Below are 23,754 nucleotides of genomic sequence, written 5' to 3' on the forward strand. Positions count from 1 at the left end.
GTTCACCAGACTGGGAGAGTTGCATTGTCGAGGACAAATGCAGCCACTTTCCCAGTTAAAGTCTCCACCGCATCAATTAGTTTAGCTGCGAGATTGTCAGCTGTGTGTCTGTTCGGCGTAACGTTAGCGAGTGTCCGACAGACCCCGCGTGTGATGGTGAGTATGAAGTTATCAGTATCGTTATAGCTGTAAACGTAGTACAGTTTATTTGTCGGTGAATAAACGCTACAACTCCTCAAGACCCAAGCCAAGTTCCTGTGTCTTGGTTGCCAGCCACCTGCAGATTAAAGTGAAGAGAGTTATCCTGGAAGCTAGCAACACATCCGGCTCAGGCTCACTTAAGGTGGGCTGTCAAGGTGGACCAGCTATTCTCCTTTCAGTGACTAGCCGCTCCAGGAGTTCGTACCCGTTGGCAGATTGAACTGCACAGTGAGCCTGAGGCTTATTAGGGAACCAATCTAAACGCCGATGGTGTCATTATTCTATAGCCATTATATTGTGCAATCAACATTTACTTCATAATGAAAGTTAAAGCAAAAAAAACATGTCTATTGGTATTTTAAGAGTAAAAAAAATGCATTCAAAGAAGGTGACTGAAAGTAATTGAAAGAGAGGCGAGAGGGATTCAGTGACACAGCTGACGTGCTAACCTGACATAACTGCAAAGCCTTTTAATACCTCGGCCAAGCAGGTTGTGTTTTCAGTTTAGTTTGTTTGTTTGTCAGCAGGATTACGGAAAAACTACTGGCCCCAATTTTATGAAACTAATGGAAGGGTCAAGGAAGAACCCAATACATTTTGGAGCAGATCTGACTCATTGGGAGGATACACAAATTATATTTCAGTTTCATTAACATTGCAAGATAGGGCATGGCCTTAGCGGAGGTCTGCGCTCTCCAAGACCCCTTCTAGTTGCTTCTGAACATTGTGTCTGGTGAAGTCGCAAATTTAGCAGTTAGTGATCTGACTGGTGGCTGATGTTCATGTTCCCACAGTGATTCATAACCATATATCCTGTAAAGCAGGCATTTCTTTATGTCTCCTAAATGTCAGAGCACAGTTCTGCCTTCAGGGCGATGATCTCTTCATTATTATATTTTACACATAACTGATAACACCTCGTCTCTGGACTGGAGCTAAGCTCTCACTCTGTGTTTCCAACTGATTTTAAGCAAACCTGTTAGAAATTGAAAATGTTTGTTTTTTTTCTAGGAGGAGACAATATATTACTAAACTAATATGTGTGACTGAAGAAGTGGATACATGCATGACTTGGTAGGAGAAATATTTCTTCCTATCAGGTCCAGACCTACCCTGGCCCTTAGAACAAACTTTACTTCAAAAGGGAAAGAAGCCTGTATTTGACTTTTGATTTATTTGCTGATAATAAAATTACACTGCTAAATGAACATATCATGGTCCTGAGCAGAACTTATTTTCAAAAGTATCCAAGCATACGATGAACTAAATTCTCTTTATTCTACATTTATATCTTACATTTGTCAAACAAATGTTGAGACTTTCACCCCTTCGGTTTTGTGTATAGCAGTAGATCGACTGCAGAAGTCCACCTAAGGTAAACATTTTCATATGCTGATAATAATATCTATTATAGTATTGTGCCTTTACACTACACAGTTTCCTTCTGTACCAATAAGTAACTAAACTAGAGACAAATAAAGAAACTCACCCATGATGGGATCACTCTGAATCAGGTTTTCAGGTCAGTAAACTTTGGAGCATATCAGTTTAAATCTAGTAAACATATGGGTTAACACGCTGACTCCAAACGCTGCAGATCCATGAAGGAAAAACTGTTATGAAATTACTTTGAGTGTCTAACCAGCTAACAGTCTACATTTTCAGCCTGCAGTGAAGCAGGTGAGATCAGCTGAGCTCCGCCTCTATTAAATCTGACTCATAGAGGATTCAGGCCTGCTGAAACAAGACCCTCAACAAGCTAGTCCTCCTGGGCAATTTAGGATACATAGGCTGGAAAATGTGGGTCAAATTCAAATTTCACATGCGGTAAAAATGTGGATATCTTACCTGACATAACCTAACCTAACCCCTGCACATAGGTGATTAGATAGATGCTGAATTGCAGAGATGTGATGTTCAGGTGGAGGAGTGCGTGTAAACTGTGTCAACAACTGCTGTTGATAAATTAGATTTTCTGTTCCAACTGAATTGTGATATGTTTATATTTTCACTCACTGTTAAACTCCTGGCAGTGATAAATTGTATTGCATTCTTATAAGATGCAATGAAACAGTACATTGCATCATACTTCGTAAAATAATGGCATTAAGATTTGTTTCAGATCAGCTATTCTGCAGCAGCCCTGGTGGGCCTCAGAGCACCACCCAGTGGGCCTCAGAGCACCACCCAGTGGGCCTCAGAGCTCCACCCAGTGGGCCTCGGAGCACCACCCAGTGGGCCTCAGAGCTCCACCCAGTGGGCCTCAGAGCACCACCCAGTGGGCCTCAGAGCTCCACCCAGTGGGCCTCGGAGCACCACCCAGTGGGCCTCGGAGCACCACCCAGTGGGCCTCGGAGCACCACCCAGTGGGCCGCGGAGGTACACTGCCAAATGGATAGATTACATTTAAAACGAAATGTTTTGGTATAAAGCTAGTTATTTTATATCTAAATGTGCTAAAAAAAAACATCAAATTAAATGCATCATTTCAATGAGCAGTTACGTTTGAACATCACCGCGCTAATCATGACACATCAACAACTGTGTTTTCACTATTAGCTAGCGAACGCTCCCTTGGATGCAGTGACACAAAATTGATCGTTTGTTTTAAACAAAAAAGTGATGTGGAAGACAACCCTGCACCAGTGAAAACTCCAAAGCCTGGGGTGAGGAAATATGACCATGAATTAGGGCTGTCAAAGTTAACGGGTTAAAAATAAATTAACGCAAATTTGTTTTAACGCCACTAATTTCTTTAACGCATTAATGCAACTTGTGATTTTCAGTTTTAAAGCTAGAGGGAAGATACTGGTATCATATGAAACTAGAACACCTAATGAATCCATCGGTACCAACCGTGTCATACTAGCTTGGAAGGAGGCTTAATAAGGCACACATCCAACCAAACCTTCTTCCTGTTCTGACACAGTTAATCATTTTAAAAGCACGACATAATAAAACCACATTAGAATCCTTTTTAACCCTGCTGATGCAAACACTGAATACACCCGTACATTCACAGCACGCACAGTATGATACGGTACGGTGTCTTTACTGACGTACTTTCATCATTACCACTTAATATATCAAATACCGATAAAACAAGACTTTCCAAGTCTTTTTTAAACAGACCAGAATGTCATGGGGGCATTAGGCTTAGACCTACATCATCCCTTCTGCACGTTGTACCCACCACAGTTTCACAATGATCTAAAGGGGGATGGGACGGGGCTCTCGGTATGTCTGTCAACTGGGGCGAACTGTCATCAGTGCGTCAGGGGTCTGCGGCCATGCCGGGCAACCCACCTGACCCGTCTAGAAACACAGACCCCGTCTCGTTTACCATGCTTTGTGGGTGTGACTCCATCACCATTCATATCTACACAACCAATGTGTTTATGAGAACACAAAATAGCTTACAATAACACACAATTCTTCATAGATCTAGCCTCTTAATTTTGCTCACAAAGTGCACCAGATTGGTGCATTTAACTATAATATGTACTAAATGTTCTTCCGGGGGAGCATGCCCCCGATCCCTCTCACCACAGTCTCACAAAATCCTGTGGGAAACACTGGAGCAGTATGCTGCTTTCATCTTGTTTTAGCATTTTAGTATGCTAACATTTGCTGATTACGAGCACAATAAGTACAGCTGAGGCTGATGGGAATGTCATCAGTTATATATATATATATATGGATGAATCATTTTGATATTAAAAGTTTCATAAAACTAGAGATCAAACACAAAATCTTGCAGATAAAATGACACACCAGCTGAAAACCAACTTGTAATATTGAGAACTGACTATATGTGTCGTAGAGACAGTAAGAACAAGATCAAATGACGACCCCAGCTTTGCTTCAAATGTTCAAAAACGCCCTGGGAGACAGCGACTTAATGAGGGAGAAGCGTTTATCATCTCCTCCACCCTCCTGCTCTCTCCCTCCGGACGGCTCTTTGCAACATGACTCATGTCTCTCTGAGAGCAGGGGGGTTCAGTTTCAGCAGATTAAAGCGAGCATGACCTCAAAACAAAAAGTGACAAAAGTGAAACAGGATGGAGCCAGCAGCGGACTGAGATGGAGTCATCTAACTGCTCTCTTGAGCTAAACACATAACGGAGGCTTAATAGTTATTATGTTGGCCGGTAACCAAGATAAAGACTTTGAAATCAAGACACAACTTTTGCTTTTTACAGTTGCATGACCTCAGACTTCTCTCAGGGCGAGCAGAGAAAAAATGAGCCTTCACTCAGCTCAGACTGGATGCTTGTTGAAGTAAATCACCAATCTATAAAAACACCACAGTTGCTGTATTCAAAACACAAAAATACCTGCAAAAATAATACAGAAACTAATCTTAAAGTAGTAAAACCACAGTACTACAAGTGTCGAGAGACTGACCCTGCAGCAGCATGTGGACGTTGTCGATGTCCAGGGGGATGAACCCCCTCTCCACCAGATCATCTCTGAGGTAGAAGTCTGACGACATACTTTCTCATCCACAGCCTCCCGGCAGCATGGCACCGCTCTGACACAAAGAGGAAAAGTCAGAGTTAGTGCAATCCAGTGGAGATTAAAATGTGAAGCATAACATTATCTCTCATTTGAGGTTTGATGGATAAAGCTGACTTTCTGTCTGAATGATAGCCTACCTATAAATTGAATTTCTGCTAGTTAACAATCAACATAAACACAAGTTATATATTTCTTAGTATGTATTTCAGCGTGATTTAATCATGGTGGCATTGGCATTTGAACACCTCTTCCAGATTTATTCAGATTAACAGGTAATGCACAAGCAAAATCTGATTTTGATGTATAATAATGACCTCTGCACAATTCGGGACATTGCATTTAAAAGCATCGTGAAACAAATAAACAGTCAAAGTGTTGAGTTTAGCAGTCGCATCATTCAAAGCCACAGAAAGTGGTGTACCTGCACCGAGACCGTTTCAACAAACCAGCTGAAAACAGTTCTTAAATACAGTTCAGTGGGAGTTTATCATCCTTTATGGAGCTGCTGATCTGTCAGGATGAAGGCTGTGTTTTGTCTTGTTCCGTCTTGCCCTGGGATATGAATAAGTGAACTGAGAAAAATGTGTGACATCTTTCCAAATTTGCTGCCAAAACAAATCACACCTTGGAAAAATAAAGGCGCCGTTGATTTGATTTGACCAGAATGTCTTTTTCTGCTGATCACAAACATGACTGGCAGTTTAAGAGAACGGACAGGTGAGTGAGGCTAAAATAAAGCAGCGTGATATGGCACCAGGCCTCACCAACATGTCAGACCAGGTCAAACAGTAGCTGCTGGTTTTGTTTGAACCTGCCTGTACTGCCAAAGGGGTGGGATCTCATTCAAGTGGACAAATCAGGCAGTATTATGTTTTATTACTTGCTCTCTGTAGCACCGAACAAGTGCAAATATGTACTGTTAGCTAGGGGCTGACAAATATAAGGTCATTAAAGGTCAAAGCCATATATTCTCATCAGGTTAGAAGGAGTAAAAGTCAGACAACAAGTGTTTTACAACAATAACAACGAAAAGGCCCAAGAAGAGGTGTCTACATTTGGTATAATTCTAATCATAGTAAAATGTTGATTTGCATCTGAATTCAGAAGTGCATTGAAATAGGTTGCAGGTAGTGACAGACAGTGATGTGATGTGTTACTACTGTAAATATGTATGCCCAGCTTTAGTCTTGAGCATTGACCGAGGAACTGCCAGTAACACAATATGGCACCAAGAGTCCATAAATATAAGCTGGAGCTTTATTGAGCGATCAGCAAAACCTTGAATTAGATTTAAAGCTCACCAAATAGGCTGCTGTAATATCAATACAGATAATTATTCTGGCTGGTCTTCTATAACTGATTTTATGTGTAGTGGGCTACAAGTAACACTGTCACTAATTAGCATAATTCGATTTCTGAAAGAGTTGTTTTCAACTGTCTTTCAGGAAAGTGAAATTACCGGCAAAACAAATTAAAATACTTCATAATGTTAAATTAAATAATTTGATTATCCCATTGGTCACAATGAATCTGGCCTTCAAGTGCACAAAAACAAACCCACTGTTTTAACCTTGTCCAAGGTTAGTCCCATCATGCTGCTGTTCAACCTCGACACAAGCGTCCTGCAGAAATTAACATGTGCAAGAAGCATTAATGCATGCACATAGACATGCATTGTGTATGTGGGGGTTAAACCACTAAAGCACGGCATTTGAGCTATCCCAAGGCTTCATGTCAGCTGCAGACGGAGTGACCGTGTGGGGGAGGGGGAGGTGAGAGGAGAGAGTCAGTGGACAGGGGTGAAAGAAACAGAGGGAGAGAGATAGGAAGTAAGTCCAAGTATGACTCATAGAGAGTCAACTAATGGGACCCAAACACAGATATCATATGAATGTATTACAGCTTCATTGTCTGTAACTAATAAACCGTATCAGGTTGTTATACACTGCTGTATGAGTCACGATTGTTGACGAGGAAAAGGCAAACAACTCTCAGTGATGTATCACATGTCCTCTTTAGTGAATTTGAGTTGTTTCCATCAGGTCAAAGGTACAGTATGTGGTACCGTCTTTTCGGACTACCAAATTTGATCTTTCATACCTTGCAGTTAAGCTAAGTTAAACAGATTAATGTGATATGATTGTTCATCTAAATGTGTGAGGTTGTATTTGATTATTGGTGTCATCATTGCTTATTACATGGCTTTGTTGAATACTTAATTATGATTGGTCAATTACGGCGTTCTACGGTCTGATATTTCTTTATAACAGACCGTTGAGTAGTAAGTAAGTAGACGTGGAACAAGTGGGATAATGTACAGCGAGCCGGTCATTGTTGTGAAATAAACCCCTTCGTCTGGGTCCATCACCCCGTCGGGTTGCATTTTGCAACAATGACCCGCTCGCCGTTACATAAAAAAACACATTTGTAATGTTTTGTTGTATTTGCCTGATAATGTCATAAGCAAAGAATGCATTACCAAAACTAACTAAAAGAGAATGGGAAAGAGAGAGAGAGAGGAAAAAGTGAGGAAGACCAGTCAGGCACGACAGATGAAGAGATCAAGAGAGGAAGAAGCAAAAAGACAGTTAAGGAAGGAGAAATGCAGCAGAATGAGATGAACCTAAAGGGGAAAAGAAAGAAAAAGACAAAGAGAGAGTAACAAGAAGATTATAAGTAAGAGACAGAAGAGAATGAAGGGCGAGCCCACAGAAGGGCAAGAGACGGAAACAGAGAGCGAGCCCGTGACAGTTTCTCTGAGCCAAAGTCACAAGTCTCTCCGGTCAGCTCTAATTGTAGCAACAAGGCAGAGGGCAGTGAAACACATAGCAGAGAGACACTGTGCTGGAAAAAGCACAGGGAGGGGGACGTCAGGAGGCCAAGACACCAGCGTTAAACCATTTTTAAACATATTTATTAAGGCTGTCAAAGGTCGGCGATAATAACACGCTAATTTGTTTTAATGCCACTAAGTTACTATATGTAACTTTCAGAAATCCTTGTTATTAATGACACCGGTGGCTGTTAAGTGAACTGCACCCTGTTGCTTGTGTACGTGCTCGCACTCCGTATAGGGCGCAAGCGATCCTCCTGGGCGTCGGCCAAAACAGTGACGTGACGTGACATTACATTACGGTCATATATCACCATTACTATCTGTAACGTCCAATCTCCATGATACCAAATAGCTTGCCATTTGCAAGTGACTTCATCAGCTAACGTTACGAAGCAAAACCCTCCCGAGTCCTTCACATAGAAATCAGTCCGGAGGGTGTTATAGGCAACCTAGAGAGTTGAGGAAGATCTCAGGTTTTAAGTTACATTACAATCAGTTTTTAGGTTGTTGTTGTTGTTTTAAAGCTAGAGTGAAGATACTGCTATCATATGAATCCATCAGTACCAACCATGTCATACTAGCTTGTTGCAAAGGAGGTTAAATAACACTCCAAATTTAGGCTAAATCTTTGACAAGAAAAAACTGTCATGTCCATTTTCAAAGGGGTCCCTTGACCTCTGACCTCCAGATATGTGAATGTAAATGGGTTCTATGGGTACCCACGAGTCTCCCCTTTACAGACATGCCCACTTTATGATAATCACATGCAGTTTGGGGCAAGTCATAGTCAAGTCAGCACACTGACACACTGACAGCTGTTTGAGCATATTGTTTTATGCTAAATGCAGTACCTGTGAGATTCAACAGTTCTATTTATCACGTACTCATACAGGATGTGCAGTGAAATGCAAAGTGGCACGAGATTGTGCTTTTGTCATTGTTTTGTGTTCAGCTTGGAGCGTTATTTAGCCTCCAACGCAACAAGCTAGTATGACATGGTTGGTACCAATGGATTCTTTAGGTTTCACGTTATTATCACCTATTATCAACTTTGAATGCCATAATAGAATTATTATACATTTTTAATTGATAGAACAAAACTAAACTGAGTTGAAGTATTAACATATAACCAACACAAGTCAGGACTGAGCTGAAGTGATTTGAAGCAGTGTGACGAACACTCTGACATCCACAGTTTGCACAGTAGATGTAAACAAACACCTGTGGAAACCACATCTACCACATTCCCTCGCAGCGTCAGGTTGGACAAAAACAACTCTCTCCTGATGCTCTCCTTCTCTTCTCAAAGTCATGACTCACTCTGCAACAACAACAAGCCTCTCTCATTAGTTCTCTCTAAATGATCAGCAGGTCTTTGTACTGTTTGTCTAAAGCCTGGGCGATAAATCAACAGCTCCGGTGTTGCAGAACCTGTCAAGGAGTGTTCCCAGACACACCCTGGAAGATATGATAATAGCAAAAGGGAGAGGCGATCTCTGCTTTCATTTCACTGACAACACAACACAGAGGTGAGTTTGGGACAAATATCCTGCAGGCACACTTGTTTTTAAAACTGCAGTCGGTAACTTTGAGCAAATATAAAGCTGTCACTATATCCTGACAAGTAGTGCATGAGACAGATAATCTGTGAAATGTTTCTCTGCCTCCTCCTAGTGCTTCTAATGGCATTTGCATGATTCCACCACACCTGAAGGAAAACAACCAATCAGCTGTCTCTGGGCAGCTGTCAATCACTGCTCGTGAAACTGGTTTGCTCCGGCCGCTGGGCGTTGCTTGGTTTTGGCTCGACAGCTAAACAGTACACTAGATTATGTTTCTACAAATATTAAATAAGGCGAGAAATCATTACAGGCATTACAGTAACAGAATATTGATTCATATTTGGTCAGAGCTGCCGAGGTTGACAGTTTGGTCGGAGTTTTGCGAGCAGTGATTGGCAGCTTTGTTTTTATCACAGATTATCTGTCTTCGGGGATGTCTAAAAACACGTGGGAAACGCCAACAGTACCGCTTTCTTTTATCCAAGGTGCTTGGGAGGTTATGCTCCTGTCGCACCTGCCGTTACTAGGCAACCAAAACCTGCACGCTGTAATGACGATAATGAAGTCGCGGCAATTTAGCAGCAAAATCCTCACTGACTTAACCAAAGTCAGAGCAATGATTAATGGATTTCAGGCTCCGTGAATCCCTCACAGTAGCTTAACTGCTCGATTTCCCTGTCAGTTTATGAAGGGTGAATCAAGTAAAATAGTCCGTGGGACAACACTTGGGCGTCACGATTGCGTTGCTCCCGCGTTTGAGCGTGCCTGCCGTGCATCTACATTGACAACGATGGATTTGAGGGCGCAAAAAACGTGACATGTGTACGCCCCCTTCTGCACTACTGTCAGGATATAGTGACAGTTTTATAAAAATAACTTTCTATCATATGTGCCGACTTCAGCTTTAACATGCAAGATCTCTGGATATTCTCTTGAGGTCACTGAGATCTGGCTTGGGTGAGTTTTAGCTTAAAAGCACCGAAGAAGGAGACTAGTTTGTGTCAATTCTCAAGTGAAAAATAATAGTTTTAAAGCAATGACAGTTGGGATTTTCACAGAAAAATACAGGAGAATATATTAGATGGATCCTTATGATGATGCAATAAATCAGTTAACACTGTGAAAAGGTCACTGCCACTCCTTTGTTACTTCAAGTCACTTGCAGAAAGGCAGGTGTTAGTCACATCCAGCTTTTCCTGAATGGTTGGGATTCAAACCTTCTAGTCAGCAGGCAGCTGCTCTAACCTTTGGGCTGTGACCGACCATCCGCCATGCAGATCCCCGGTATGCCGCCAATCAAACCAGGTCATAATACCATGCATACCGTGATATGCATTTCTAATCCAGTGTGCTTAGCAGAATGATTCTCAAGTCACGACAATTATCCTCTACATAGGTGGGTTGTGTCAATGTTGTTCATCAGCGTTAGCAGCCGGGAAGCGTTGATTAATATAACCGAATGGGCTCTCAGGCTGAAGCACAATCTCTGGATTTATGTTTGTTCATAGAGCTGAAGACACATGAAGAGAATGCCCACTTAGCACTTAACCTAAACTATAATCTTAAAGTCTTACAGGCAAAACATTTTCCACCAGAAAGCAATGATTACACAAACACTCTAGCCCTTAAAAATCAGAAAAAGAATTGACATGAGGTACAGAGAAGATTACGGTGCATATAAAGCTTCAACAAGGAAGATTATCCATTTGAAAATGAATATAAAATGTATATAATAAAATAAAATAAAATGTTGCAGGGTAGTATTTTTTTTTTTAGAGTAAAAAAAGTAAAAAAATCTCTATTTCCAGTTCCCTAGATGTTAATAATAATAATATTACATAAGAGTTGTGGACAAAACAAGACATTTGAGGATGTCATCTTGCACTTTTGGAAACACTGATCGACATTTTCTAACATTTTATAGACCAAACAACTAATCAATTAATCAATCCTGATTAATTGACAATGAAAATAATTGTTATTGCAGCCCTAAATTAAATAGATATTTTTTTAGACATAGCAACAAAATGTTATATTTAAGAAACAATAAGGAATACATACAATACCATGCAATTATTACGAGGGCACAATAAAATACTAATAATAATAATCTACTATTACATCATGCATATGTAGGATATTAACATCTCTAATGCCAATTTCAAACCATTTATAATTAGTTTGTTTTTATATTCCTGCAGTATATAATTATGAAGTGCTACAAAGTGCACTCCCTTTGACTGCAGGAATGTGAGATAGTGTCGCTGTTATGAAGCTGTCAAGGCCCAAAAATAGCATCAGGGAACACGTGTGTTCGGCTGCTTTCAGACCAGTTCAGCTGTAATGAGTCCTTGAGGAGGACCAGAGGACTTTTTTAATAACGTAACAAGTGGTTGCCCTGCAGGTTTAACAAGACTATAATGACAAATCACACAAGGCAGAGGAAACACAGGGCAAGACCGCAATAACATAATGATACCTGGGATCAATTAGAGCTGGGTTATGTAAACCTCACCACCAAATAACACAGTCAAGACCCAATGCAATATTTACAACTGCAGATACTATTCGTAGTAAATAAAAACAAGAGGTTGTCTGTACTTACATGCAGCAGAGGAGTGTGCTTTTTGGTTAGAAGATGCAGGTCCAGCCAATAATGGTTTCCAGTGTGGAGGAGCAGATCTTGCTGTGTAGTAGTTGGTGGAGGTGAAACCTGAAGCTGACTGATCTGCAGGCTGCAGAGAGCTCCAGGCCGGGTCGGGCTGACACCGGAGAAGCCGGAGCCATAACGCCCAAAACTCACTGGGAGACTAAATATAGAACCCCAGTCAGGGTTCAACACACACACACACACACACACACACACACACACACACACACACACACGCACACACACACACACACACACACAGACACACACACACACGCCCTCCCATTTGGTCCAATTTGACTGATGACAACTAAAACTATGCCATTTTTATTTTTGGTGAATGTGCACCTTTTAGCAGACGTTACTGATCATTAAACTGCACTCATTAGTCAAACCTTAACTTGCTGCAGTGGCAACGTTAGCCTAATTTATAATCAAACTTAGACAACAAGGCAGGTTGAACATAGTATAAAATCATAAAAATAAAATAGAAAAAAAAATCCTATTCTAATTATATGATTAAAATCCATATGTGTCTAAGTACAAAAAAAACTAAACAATAAATAATAAAATATATTAGTACAAGTACATATATTGTAAAAAGAAAAATATATTAAAGTACATGTTAGTAGTATTAATTGGTACAATCTTACACTTCTTAGCAGTTCTTTTGCAGATTTTCAATTATTAAATGTCAGAGATTTACAATACAACCAACATTCATTACAATAAGCATTACTTTTTTGTTGTTAAACAATAATATTTGTCTTACAAGCAGGAAGTGATCCGTTTGAGTCAGAATCTCTTTTTAAAAAATGTTAAGCTATTTGGCAAAAAAATAGTGGCAAAAAAATTACTCAAAAGTCTTAGTTAGGAATAGGCAACAGATGCTCAAATTATCACAAACTAAATGTCCTTTTAATGACCACTAAGTCAGAGTTAATTAACAATTTAAAAAAGCAAATTAAAACACATTATGCTACTCCTCCTATGATCCTTATGTTTCCCAGGGTGCCCTAGATTGCTGAAGAGCTGACACGGAGGTCAAAGATCACACAGGCTGGCTCAACACTTCAGAAACGCACAGAGCTCCAGTGTCGTGACAGATTATATTTGCAAAGTATGAAACTAGATATTTTTTTCATCAGACAAGCTTGAAAAAACCTATCCAAGAATTGTCAACAAAATCAATTACAGTAAGTAAATGGTAACAAATAAGGGTACCAGAGGACAGAAGATAGAGGATTACAAGTTGAGTGAATGAAGGAATGAGCAGCATTCAAAATATTGGTGCAGAACTACGGGCGCTGTTGGTATAGTACAGTAGGTACCTTTCATTTTAGGCAGTAATGTGCATAAAGATATGTCTATAGATGTGTTGTTTATGCGGCCACAAATAAGCTATCCGCATAGTTCCAGCAAAACTGAAAACATTAGGAACAGACAAAATTACAACATCATTAAGAAGCACAGTAATAACAAAGTATGCAAAATTACAAAGTCAAAAAGGCATCAAAGTAAGACCTGATTAAACTGCTGCAACTTGTGAAACAACATGTGAAACGTCGGTATATCAATACTAGAAGTGAGCAGCAGAGGTCAGCACAACATCATGTTACTGCCGGGCTGCTCACGTCTGCAGGGAAACCTGATTTATACACTATATGATGAGAGCTGAAGCAACATTCATGATCTTCTGTTTCATTATGAGCTGTTTAAACCGACGTCTTTCACTGCAGGCCAAGTGCCTTGCCCAAGGGCACCTCAGTGGCAGTGCTTTTTCATTTATTGTTCCCTGAGTAAACATAGATGAGTCTTATACTAAAGGTTTGAACATTTACAGTTCCATCACAACTGAGCAAACTTCAAACTCATCCTGATGTTAACCCTGTTTGCAACAGTTGTGGACATTAACGGCTCTCTTTGGGGTAATACCCGATACCGTCTTGACCTTATCGGCTAGAAGACTGATTGACTAGTTGGAAGTCATCCTCTCCTCCATCACCATCCCATGACGCTTGGATCAGCAATGTTATGCATTTTAGTAAATTAGAAAAGATTGAATACACACTGCATGGGTCTACGGTAACACCCCTCTTTGACCATAGATTCCACCAGTGAAGAGCCGGCTGCTGGTCACTACATTCTCTCTCTCTCTCTCTCTCTCTCTCTCTCTATATATGCATATATAGAGAGAGAGAGAGGGAGAGAGACTATTACTATGACTTGCCCCAAACTGCATGTGATTATCATAAAGTGGGCATGTCTGTAAAGGGGAGACTCGTGGGTACCCATAGAACCCATTTACATTCACTGATCTGGAGGTCAGAGGTCAAGGGACCCCTTTTAAAATGGCCATGACAGTTTTTCCCTTGCAAAAATTTAGCATAAGTTTGGAGCGTTATTTAACCTCCTTCCTGACAAGCTAGTATGACGTGGTTGGTACCGATGGATTTGGAAACAAATTTATCAATGCCTATTTTTATTGTAAAATTAGTTATAAATTAGTTAAATGTTTTATTACTATTTACCTGACTCTTGTGGTCCTCCATAAAATTGACGCTGGACATTCAAAAGAAAACGAAAAATTAGGAATAACTTTTTGTAAGATATCATACGTATGAGAATATGTTGAATTAATAATGTTATCAAGTAATCGCTGACAATAATCTGATTGATCATTTTTTTCAAACGTAATCTGGTTATCGTTACTTATTTTTTGTAATCTTACGTGATCCTGATTAAATGTAATCAGTTACAACCCAACCTTGCTGGCTGAAGTAGGACTCCTGTTACTGGAGCTGCTTCCTTTACAGGACGGGTTAAATTAAGGAGAGGAATTCCCCCATAAAAGTTAATGAAAAAAGAAGCTAAAATGCATAAAAAAAATTATTTGAAAGCTGCGAATAATTTCCGTGTGTAAATCCAGGCTTACGCCCTTTGTACTGGATTACAATTAACCTCCCTGTAATCACCACTGTTATCCAATTACATGCATTCTGTTATTCCACACCGTGCACATCGTTCAATAATAGCCTCCAGATGGGTAATTCCTCCTGATAGTGTGGACGGAGGACAGTGTTTAACCCGTCCCCGGCTCATCCTGCTCAATATTTCCTCTCTAATCTAACTTTAATTGCTTGGCCTCAACTTTCAACTTCACTTTTTAAAGATTCATTTCCTGAACTAGTTGAGAGCAGTTCTGCTCCGCCGGCTTCACACGCTGCCCGCCGGGCCTCTCCTTTCTGCACAACGGTAATTTCTTGATGAGGTGCTTACTCACCCGAATCAATTCTTCACGTCTCCTTCCTCCTTCCTCCTCTTCCTCCTCCTGTCATTGTCTCCTGGGAGGACTGACACATGCATCCCTTTCTGGCTTAAGTGAAGCTTTAACATGCCTGCAAGACACACCAGCTTTCTCTCTCTCTCTCTCTGTGTGTCTCTCTCCCGGCTGCGAGGAAAAAGAAAGAAAGACATTATGAAAAGTGTGAGACAAAGTGTTGGAGCTGAGGGGTGAAGTGATTACAGTCGGCATGTGAGAACAGGAGCAGGGTCTGTCTGTGTGGAGTCATCTAATTGAGCTCGGATGATTGAGTAGACACAGGTAGGTCTCTGTGTTGGACTACGTTGTTCCCCCTCTTCCGTGTGGATGACTATGAACAAAACCCTTAATCAAGCTAATGGAATAGATGGGCAGCGACAGGTAGAAGGGCCTCCGGGGGGGATTTTAAAGGGAGTCAGGGGGGGGAGACTGAGGTGAGGATTTGAGCCTCTGATTGGCAGGACACGGGATGATAAAACTGCCCCAGCTTGTTCTGTCAGATCCATTAGCGGGTAGGTTCAGGTCTGAGGAACACACAGGGACAAGGACCGCGGTTCGTGTTTGCCGTCCACACTGACAACTTCAGAGCTGATACTGCAGGCTGGCGACTGTGACAACAGCTGCAACAAACTGCTTAAACTTTAGTGTGTCGGCGTCTAGTCCACAGTCAACACATTTGTGAGTCGGAGCTGAGATGATCCTGCAAAGAAAGAAGTCACAGTGGTGAGTGAATTCAGCTTTGGGGGCCGTATTACAGAAACTTTCTATCTTAAGTCTTAAGTTAAGATAAGAAGACTCCTAACTCCTAAAGAAATCCTAACTAACTTTAGGAATCCTATCTACTTCATCCTATCTTATCTCAGGCTAATACTCAATCCAACATTGGAGTGTAGTCATATTATTTCTGTATATTAATCTTGTGTTCTCTAGAGAATTTTTTTTTTGCCTCTTCCTGCACCATATATTATTTATTTTTGTTATGTTTGCGTAGTCTTAATTTGTGCAAAATAAAAAAACATAAACATTGCTTATCAAATTTTATGTCTGTTGCCTGGCAACCGACTCTACTTTTCTCATCTTGCCAAGCTTATGTTTACATTATTATATGACATTTACATTAGCAACACTTTCAGGTTCATACTTGTACTTTGGGTTTCTACGAGAACATGTTTACATGCTTTAATGTTCAAACAACGCTTTATCTTTCTCACAGTGTCTGTCTGAATATACCTGTATTCACATTCTGTCTGGAACGCTCCGTCTTAGCGTCTGTCCCTTTAAGAACCCCTCCTGGCTTGCAAGAAATATGATTAGTTAGTTATCATATGATGAAAAAAGTCCACTTTAAGTGGAAATTAATATCCCAAATTTTCTATTAGGTTTGATTTGGTTTCAAATACGCAATCTATCACGAGAAGAGTCACATTTTTGTTTTATAATTTTAAGAACACCAGTAATATACTTTGTAATATTTCAATTAAAGTTAAATTGGATAATTTAAATGAATTTTTTAAAGGTACAGTGTGTAGGATTTGGCGGCAACTGAGTACCCCTCCGCTCACCTTTTCACAAGCTTGTCGGAGAACTACGGTGGCCTTCAGGTAACGTTAAAACGTAAAGCAGCTACCAAACACCGGCCCTCTCTAGAGCCAGAGTTTGGTTTGTCCGTTCTGGGAATAAATGTAGAATTCCTGCAATAAAAAGCATTTAAAATGATTTTGCTAGAAGCTTATAATAAGGAAGGAAAAAGTAGTTCACTAGTTCACTGTCTGTGCATCTTGAATAAGACTCCTTCACAGTGGCATAACAGACCTCAGAATGCATTATGTGGTTTAGAAAGCCATGAAATATTAAATATTACTGATTCCTGCAGAAAAAAACACTCCTTTTCTTTTTAGTTGCAGACCTCGAGCTGGTTGGGATTCAGTCTGCTCTGCTTTAGTCACCTTTTCAGCATGTTCTTCTAACCTGAAGCTTAAAAATCAACTTCTCCTTTATTTCCATCTTTCATACATGAACACACAAGGCTTTAAAAAGCTGCTCATGTTCTGTTGCATCCGTGTGCTTGTCACCCTGAGGAGGTCTGGACGGCTGCTGCTGTGCTGGTTCCTGCTCTGGATCTCTCTGCAGCCAGACTCCCTCCACCGGGTGTCAGCCGTCAACCTGCGGCGCTTCATCGGCTGTGCCGTGCGGGAGTTCACCTTCCTGGCCAGGAAGCCCGGCTGCGGGGGTCTGCACGTCACCACCGACGCCTGCTGGGGGCGCTGCGAGACCTGGGAGGTGAGCAGCTGGGAGGCAGCTACTGTAATCCATACTGTACACAGAGTGAGAGGAGAGGAGAGGTGAGAGGAGGTAAGGTGAGAAGAGGAGAGGAGAAGAGAGGAGAGGAGAGAAGAGGAGAGGAGAGGAGAGGAGAGGAGAGGTGACACAAGCAAAGCTGACAACTTTACACAAAATGAGTGTGTGCTGTTTGCATCGGCTTACATTTGAAGAAAGAGAGAAGAAGATGGATTAACAGACAGTGAGACAAATCCTGTAGATACAGTAGAGAGACGGAGAGATGATGATCCCCGTGGAGAAGATGTGTTTTCTCTTTCCTCCCTCCACAGGGAGGTCAGAGCAAGGTCGGCGATTCAGCAGCAGCAGATAGATGAAAAATATTAGAAGAGATAAGAGATAAATATATGCATGTCAGATGTCTAAGAAAGACATATTCTGTCTTTATATTAACCCTCTGAGACCCACAATAGAGCCGTTTATGTGGGGAGGTCCAGGGGGTGTTTAGGGGGAGATAGCAGGTCAACAGTAGATGTCACATAGAAGTGGTGTACATCATCTGCAAGCTGAGACCTGGAGATTAATTTGAGATGCAGCTTAGCTCAGTGTGTCAAGTTGTTCTAGTCAAGTCATGTAAAAGTGTATAAGGGTTTAGAATATTATGATAGAAGTATATGATGGTCATCCTCATGCTCTACTATGTCTCAGCAATGTTTGGGTTGATACCATTTGTTACACAGATTTGGTGCTAAATTTAACCATTTTTTATCTATCAAGAATTGATAAAATGATCAAAAATCCCTCCAAAATACCACATTAAGACACCAAGACCTTGAGGAACACCATAGAAAAAGCCATGCTGTGATTTAGGATCAAAAACTTTTTGAGGTTTCTGCAAGAATTGCATTTTTTAGCAACTGGATGGCGAGCACTTCTGTTGTGTAAACATCCATCCATCCTCTGAATGCTCTAGGTCTCTAGTCTGATCCATCCATCCTCTGAATGCTCTAGGTCTCTAGTTTGATCCATCCATCCTCTGAATGCTCTAGGTCTCTAGTCTGATCCATCCATCCTCTGAATGCTCTAGGTCTCTAGTTTGATCCATCCATCCTCTGAATGCTCTAGGTCTCTAGTTTGATCCATCCATCCTCTGAATGCTCTAGGTCTCTAGTTTGATCCATCCATCCTCTGAATGCTCTAGGTCTCTAGTTTCATCCATCCATCCTCTGAATGCTCTAGGTCTCTAGTTTGATCCATCCATCCTCTGAATGCTCTAGGTCTCTAGTTTGTGGCTGTAAAGTTTCATGAGGCTGTGATTATCCTAGAGGTCACCACAGGTCATTTTATATAGTGAGGTCAAATGAAATGAAATGTCTCCTATGGGGACTAACATCATCACACATGAATACAGTTGGGCTCATTGGATCCTCAAGAGTCTCAGCTTTACAGTGATACCCAATTTATGTAACTCAAGACTGTTTAGGGACCCCAGTATGCAGAAATATTCAAACACACCATTTTAGTATAGGAGAGAATAACACATTCATACTGCATGTGATGATCATAAAGTGGGCATGTCTGTAAAGGGGAGACTCGTGGGTAACCATAGAACCCATTTACATTCACATATCTGGAGGTCAGAGGTCAAGTGACCTCTTTGAAAATGGCCATGACAGTTTTTCCTCGCTAAAATTTTGCGTAAATTTGGAGTGTTATTTAACCTGTTTCCCGGCAAGGTGGTTTGACCTGGTTGGTACCGATGGATTCCCTCCAGGATCTTATTTTTATCACACAGTAACAAGGCGGCTGTGTGAAGTATAAATCTTGCACATGACTGGGCGGAAGCTTTCGGAGCAGCGTGCACTGAAATCGAGTTAACGTTCTGCAGGAATGGAAAGCAGCGTGGAACCCAGAGATTGAAGTGACAGCAGCGGTTTCCTTAACAATGCCTCAAGTGCATAAATGGCACAAATGGATTTCATAAGTCGCTGCATGCTGATTACAAAAAAAAGAAAAAATATGCTGTGAAATCTGAAGTTTCATCTGATAGGTCGTACATTCAGTGACAGGAGGCATTAGGAGGCTCATGGTTCTCTCTGCGTTGTTATTATTGCAGTGTGGTTTTTGTTTTGTGGTTCTCTTTGGATCCCCCTCCGGGAGGAGACTCATCCTTTAGTCTGCTCTACCCCACAGGGAGGTCAGGACGCAGCGGAGGGAGTCCATGTCTCGCTTTAGGGACAGTCGCTAGGACAGTTAGGGTGGGTCGGGGGGGTCACAGGAAGAGTCTCTAATAACAGGATTTAACAACCTCACCTTCTGTGCGTGCAAGTTATGATGGAGAATCTTTAATTAGTGCAACAGCAGAATAAGATTAAATTCCTGGAACAGCAACACTACAAGTAATTAACAGAAGCTCTGCAGATGTGTCATAAATCTCCCTGCAAACACAGACTCACTGGCAAAATGATGGGCAAATAATGAGAAGCTGAAGACTTTATTATTAAAAATGAAAAGTCTAATGAGGTAGATTTGTTTCCACGTCAGGTTACTGTGACATGAGGAGAAGTGGGTCCTCCTATTTTTTATATTTTGTGCTCTTCAAGTTTAGTTTATTTCGGTCGTTCTCAACAAATACGACTCAAATATGCATAAAAAAAATAATAAAAACAATAAAAAGACATTACTTTTAAAGTAGTAACAAACCAAAGACTGAAAAGATCTAGCCTGAAGCTTATTACCTTTTTTACATGAATGTTTTGTACAGTTCCCTTTAGATTATACACTGAAAATGAAATAAAGAAATAATAAAATATATGTTGTACATACCCAAAAGTCCCAAACAAACATTCATATACACTAGGGCTGTCAAAGTTAACGTGATAATAGCACGTTACATTCGTTTTAACGCCACTAATTTCTTTAACGCGACTTGCAATCTTTAATTAACCTCTTAAAAATCAGACGGGCTGCCGATCTTTTGGATCTTTTGGAGGCGATTAATTTGCGATTAATAATCGCGATTAAATTTGTTAATCGATTGACAGCCCTAAAAACAATAATAAGTCATTACTTCTGAAGTAGAGACAAACCAAAGCAAGTTTATTCTGACTGAAAATGTGTAGACTGAAGGTTATTACACCTACCCTTTTTACGTTAATTATTTTGTACGGTTCCCTTTAGATTTATACACTGAAAATGAAATAAATAAATAAATAGATAGATAAATAAATAAATAGATAAATAAATAAATAAATAGATAAATAGATAAATAAATAAATGTATATATGTATATTATATATACCCTAAACACCAGGGAGTTTTACACCAGCTGAAATCCTTTTGTCTATATGTTTGTATCCCCAGAAGCCCGTCCTGGACCCCCCCTTCATCGAGTCCTACCAGCGGGTCTGTACCTACAACGAGACCCGTCTGGTCTCCGTGAAGCTGCCTAACTGCCTGCCCAACGTCGACTCGACCTTCACCTACCCCGTGGCCCTGAGATGTGACTGTGGCGTCTGTCTGACCAGCACCACTGAATGTATAACGTCCGTCTAACGCTAATCTCAACACTTTACTTTTAATTTTTTAAAATAAACACTTTTTAAATATACGCTTTTAAGTTGACTTAGTTTAACTCAATTTTGTTACGTAGCTTATAGGGCTCGGTATCGGTACTCGATATCTTTAAGGTGTCAACCGAAATAACCCAGTACCAAGTAGTATCAAAACTTCTCCAATCAAATGATACCTGCAATCGATTGTTTTTGTGCCCAGATCTAGAAAAAAAATAGTATTTGTTTGGTTTTGCTCGCAGCCGATCACCACAAGTGTTCTCTGCTTCCATTCACATGACGGGTATCGAATAAAGTACTCTATTGGTATCGGTATCACTTCAAGGGTCCTGGTTTTGGTACTGGTATTGAATTTGTTTTTTAAAACAATACACAAGTTAAGTAACAAATTTAAACCACGATGTTTTCCTAAACCTAGCCAAGTAGTTTTGTTGCCTAAACACTGCAGGCGCTCTGATTGCTCTTGTTGTTGCTTGACATATACTGTATATCATGCGAACCATTGCATGAGGATACGTTGAGAAAATGTAATCAATGCTAAGTCTGCTGGTCTTCAAAGTTCATTATATATACTCATTCTGCGGCAGTTAGTTTAATAAAATAAAAATTATTTGGCACTACTTTATATTCAGATAAAAATCAGGTACATTTTATTTATGCCCATATGTTTTTATATGTTTTTCTACTCTATTAGCAACTTTTTAATGTTTACTTTTGAGAAATGTGTACTGTACACTGTAAAAAAAGTTCAGCAAAGATTCCTGCCCTGCTTATAATGTATATTACAGTTAATTAGGTAACTTTTACTCGTAATAACTTGCTTTTATTTGTTTTGCTTTAATTGCCAAAATGCTTTCCTCTGCCTCCACAAATGTGTTTCATTTCTTAATTAAAATAAGGAGAACACTATCAACAAAAACATGCTTTACAATATTGTTTTTTTGCTTTACTGGATCTGTAAATTCATAATGTTAATGACCAACATTCAGGGGATTATTTTTGTATTATTTAAATTGAGGAAGTGTTTGTTTTTTTACCCCCAATGAGCAGAAATTAATAAAATGTGTCACCTATTTTTACATTTATAAGCGTTTTCTTTATAAACAAAGCAGTCGGTGTTTCAGTGATTGTTGTATTTCACATAATTAATAATCAGCCTTTTAAAGATCAATCAGTCATCGATGGGGGTCTAATGATGTGACTCGCGCTGACTCGTTAGTGCTTAATGAACTGACCTCTCGCTCTGAGGACTAACGGGTTAGTCATCAGTGGCCGGGCAGAGACTAAGTGTTGTTATTGGTATGATTCCCAAGGAGAACGGGGTTTATGTAATCCCTGAGAGCTCACATGTTACTGAGGAGCTGCAGGGCTGCACCCTCCTCCTCCTCCTCCTCCTCCTCCTCTTCCTCCTCCTCCTCCCTCCATACTAACCCTCCCTTCTCCTCTCTCTGCTACTGTTTAACACTGAAAGTCTTTATACTTTAACTCTGAACTGCTGCAAACATCTCATTTTATTTATGGGCGGATATTAACATGTCCTCTATCATCAGAGCTTAGAAGTTCTGAGAATTGATTTGTGTTTATTTTTAATATTGAGGGAAAATGACTGATTCAGATTGCCATTAAAAAGGGTTTAAGACAAAAAATGTAAATCTAATTTGTGCTGGTATGTTTTTTCTACTCTATTAGCAACTTTTTATGTTTACTTTTGAGAAATGTGATTATTTCTTATTTTTCTGTAAGTAATTGAAAATAAATAAAAATAAATAAAAGAAAAAAATAATCACTTATTTTTCTGTGTTTATTTTAAATATTTAATATTGAGTCAAAATTTACAAAAAAAACAGGTTTCTACTCTATTAGCAACTTTTTATCTCTACTTTGAGAAAAATGTGATCATTCCTTATTTTCTGTAAGTAATTGAAATAAAATAAAAATAAATAAATAAATAATTCCCTATTTTTCTGTGTTTTTTTGAATATTTGATTTTGAGTGAAAATTAAATTAATTTGAATTAAATTAAGTAAAAAAAGTGTTTTTTTCTACTCTATTAGCAAGTTTTTATATTTACTTTTGAGAAATGCGATTCCTTATTTTTCTGTAAATAATGAAAATAAAATAAAAAATAAATACTTATTTTCCTGTGTTTATTTTGAATATTTAATATTGAGTAGTAAAAAAAAAAAACACTAATGAAAAGCTTATATGTGTTTTTCTATTATTAGAAGCAAGAGTTTTGGTCTCATTTTGAACCGGAGCATCTGCAGATTAATTCTATACCCGAAACATGTTATGATCCACTAAAGTTAGGCACGATACGAGATGAATAAATAACTGTTTTTGGTATCGTAGCCGCCATTTTCACTGTAAGGGAGCCGGGAGGGAAAACTGAGTGAGATTCAACTCTTCTTTGTTTGGGAGGAGGAGAGGGAGACTCACCTGGAGGAGATCTGAACTCTACTGAGGCCACTTTTACTATCTAATTGACAGTTTGATGACAAAAATACACAAATCTTCAGAGTAACAACGGACGCCAAATGTGATTTCTTTGGTGAGTTCAGAGTTGAATCAAAAAATTAAAATGAGAACAGGAGATCTGGTTCACATGGAAGGCAAATAAATAAATGCTGAGTCACTTTCAGCTGCAGTGAAAACACACAGAGGAGATCGGCAGAGTTGCAGCTCATAAAAAATATATTTAGTGTGTCTAAACTTGACATTTCCAGACATCATACAGGTGTTGGATCCAACTGTGGTCCCAACAAACCATACAAAATTAAGAAATAGCTTTCTGAAATATTAATAATCACTGC

The 23,754-nt window shown here is 39.8% G+C and overlaps 2 protein-coding genes across 2 annotated transcripts in view; one reads left to right on the forward strand and one right to left on the reverse strand.

Moving 5' to 3' along the window:
• The window catches only part of LOC119504577, a 108,810-nt gene extending 96,952 nt beyond the window's left edge, over positions 1-11,858 (reverse strand). Inside the window, exons 1-2 of the mRNA XM_037796821.1 lie at positions 11,726-11,858; positions 4,609-4,735 (exon numbers count right to left, since the gene is read on the reverse strand). Coding sequence (XP_037652749.1) covers positions 4,609-4,696 — 88 coding nt within the window. The 5' untranslated portion in view covers positions 4,697-4,735; positions 11,726-11,858. The remainder of the gene's footprint in view (positions 1-4,608; positions 4,736-11,725) is intronic.
• Positions 11,859-15,546: 3,688 nt separating this feature from the next.
• On the forward strand, positions 15,547-21,149 carry gphb5 (glycoprotein hormone subunit beta 5). Its single transcript, XM_037746136.1, has 3 exons — positions 15,547-15,815; positions 17,174-17,372; positions 20,733-21,149. Exons 1-3 carry the CDS (start codon positions 15,787-15,789, stop codon positions 20,922-20,924), a joined length of 420 nt encoding a protein of 139 aa, XP_037602064.1. The 5' UTR covers positions 15,547-15,786; the 3' UTR covers positions 20,925-21,149.
• The last annotated feature ends 2,605 nt before the right edge of the window (positions 21,150-23,754 follow it).

The sequence above is a fragment of the Sebastes umbrosus genome, chromosome 16 (genome assembly GCF_015220745.1).
Source record: "Sebastes umbrosus isolate fSebUmb1 chromosome 16, fSebUmb1.pri, whole genome shotgun sequence".
Taxonomy (NCBI): domain Eukaryota; kingdom Metazoa; phylum Chordata; class Actinopteri; order Perciformes; family Sebastidae; genus Sebastes; species Sebastes umbrosus.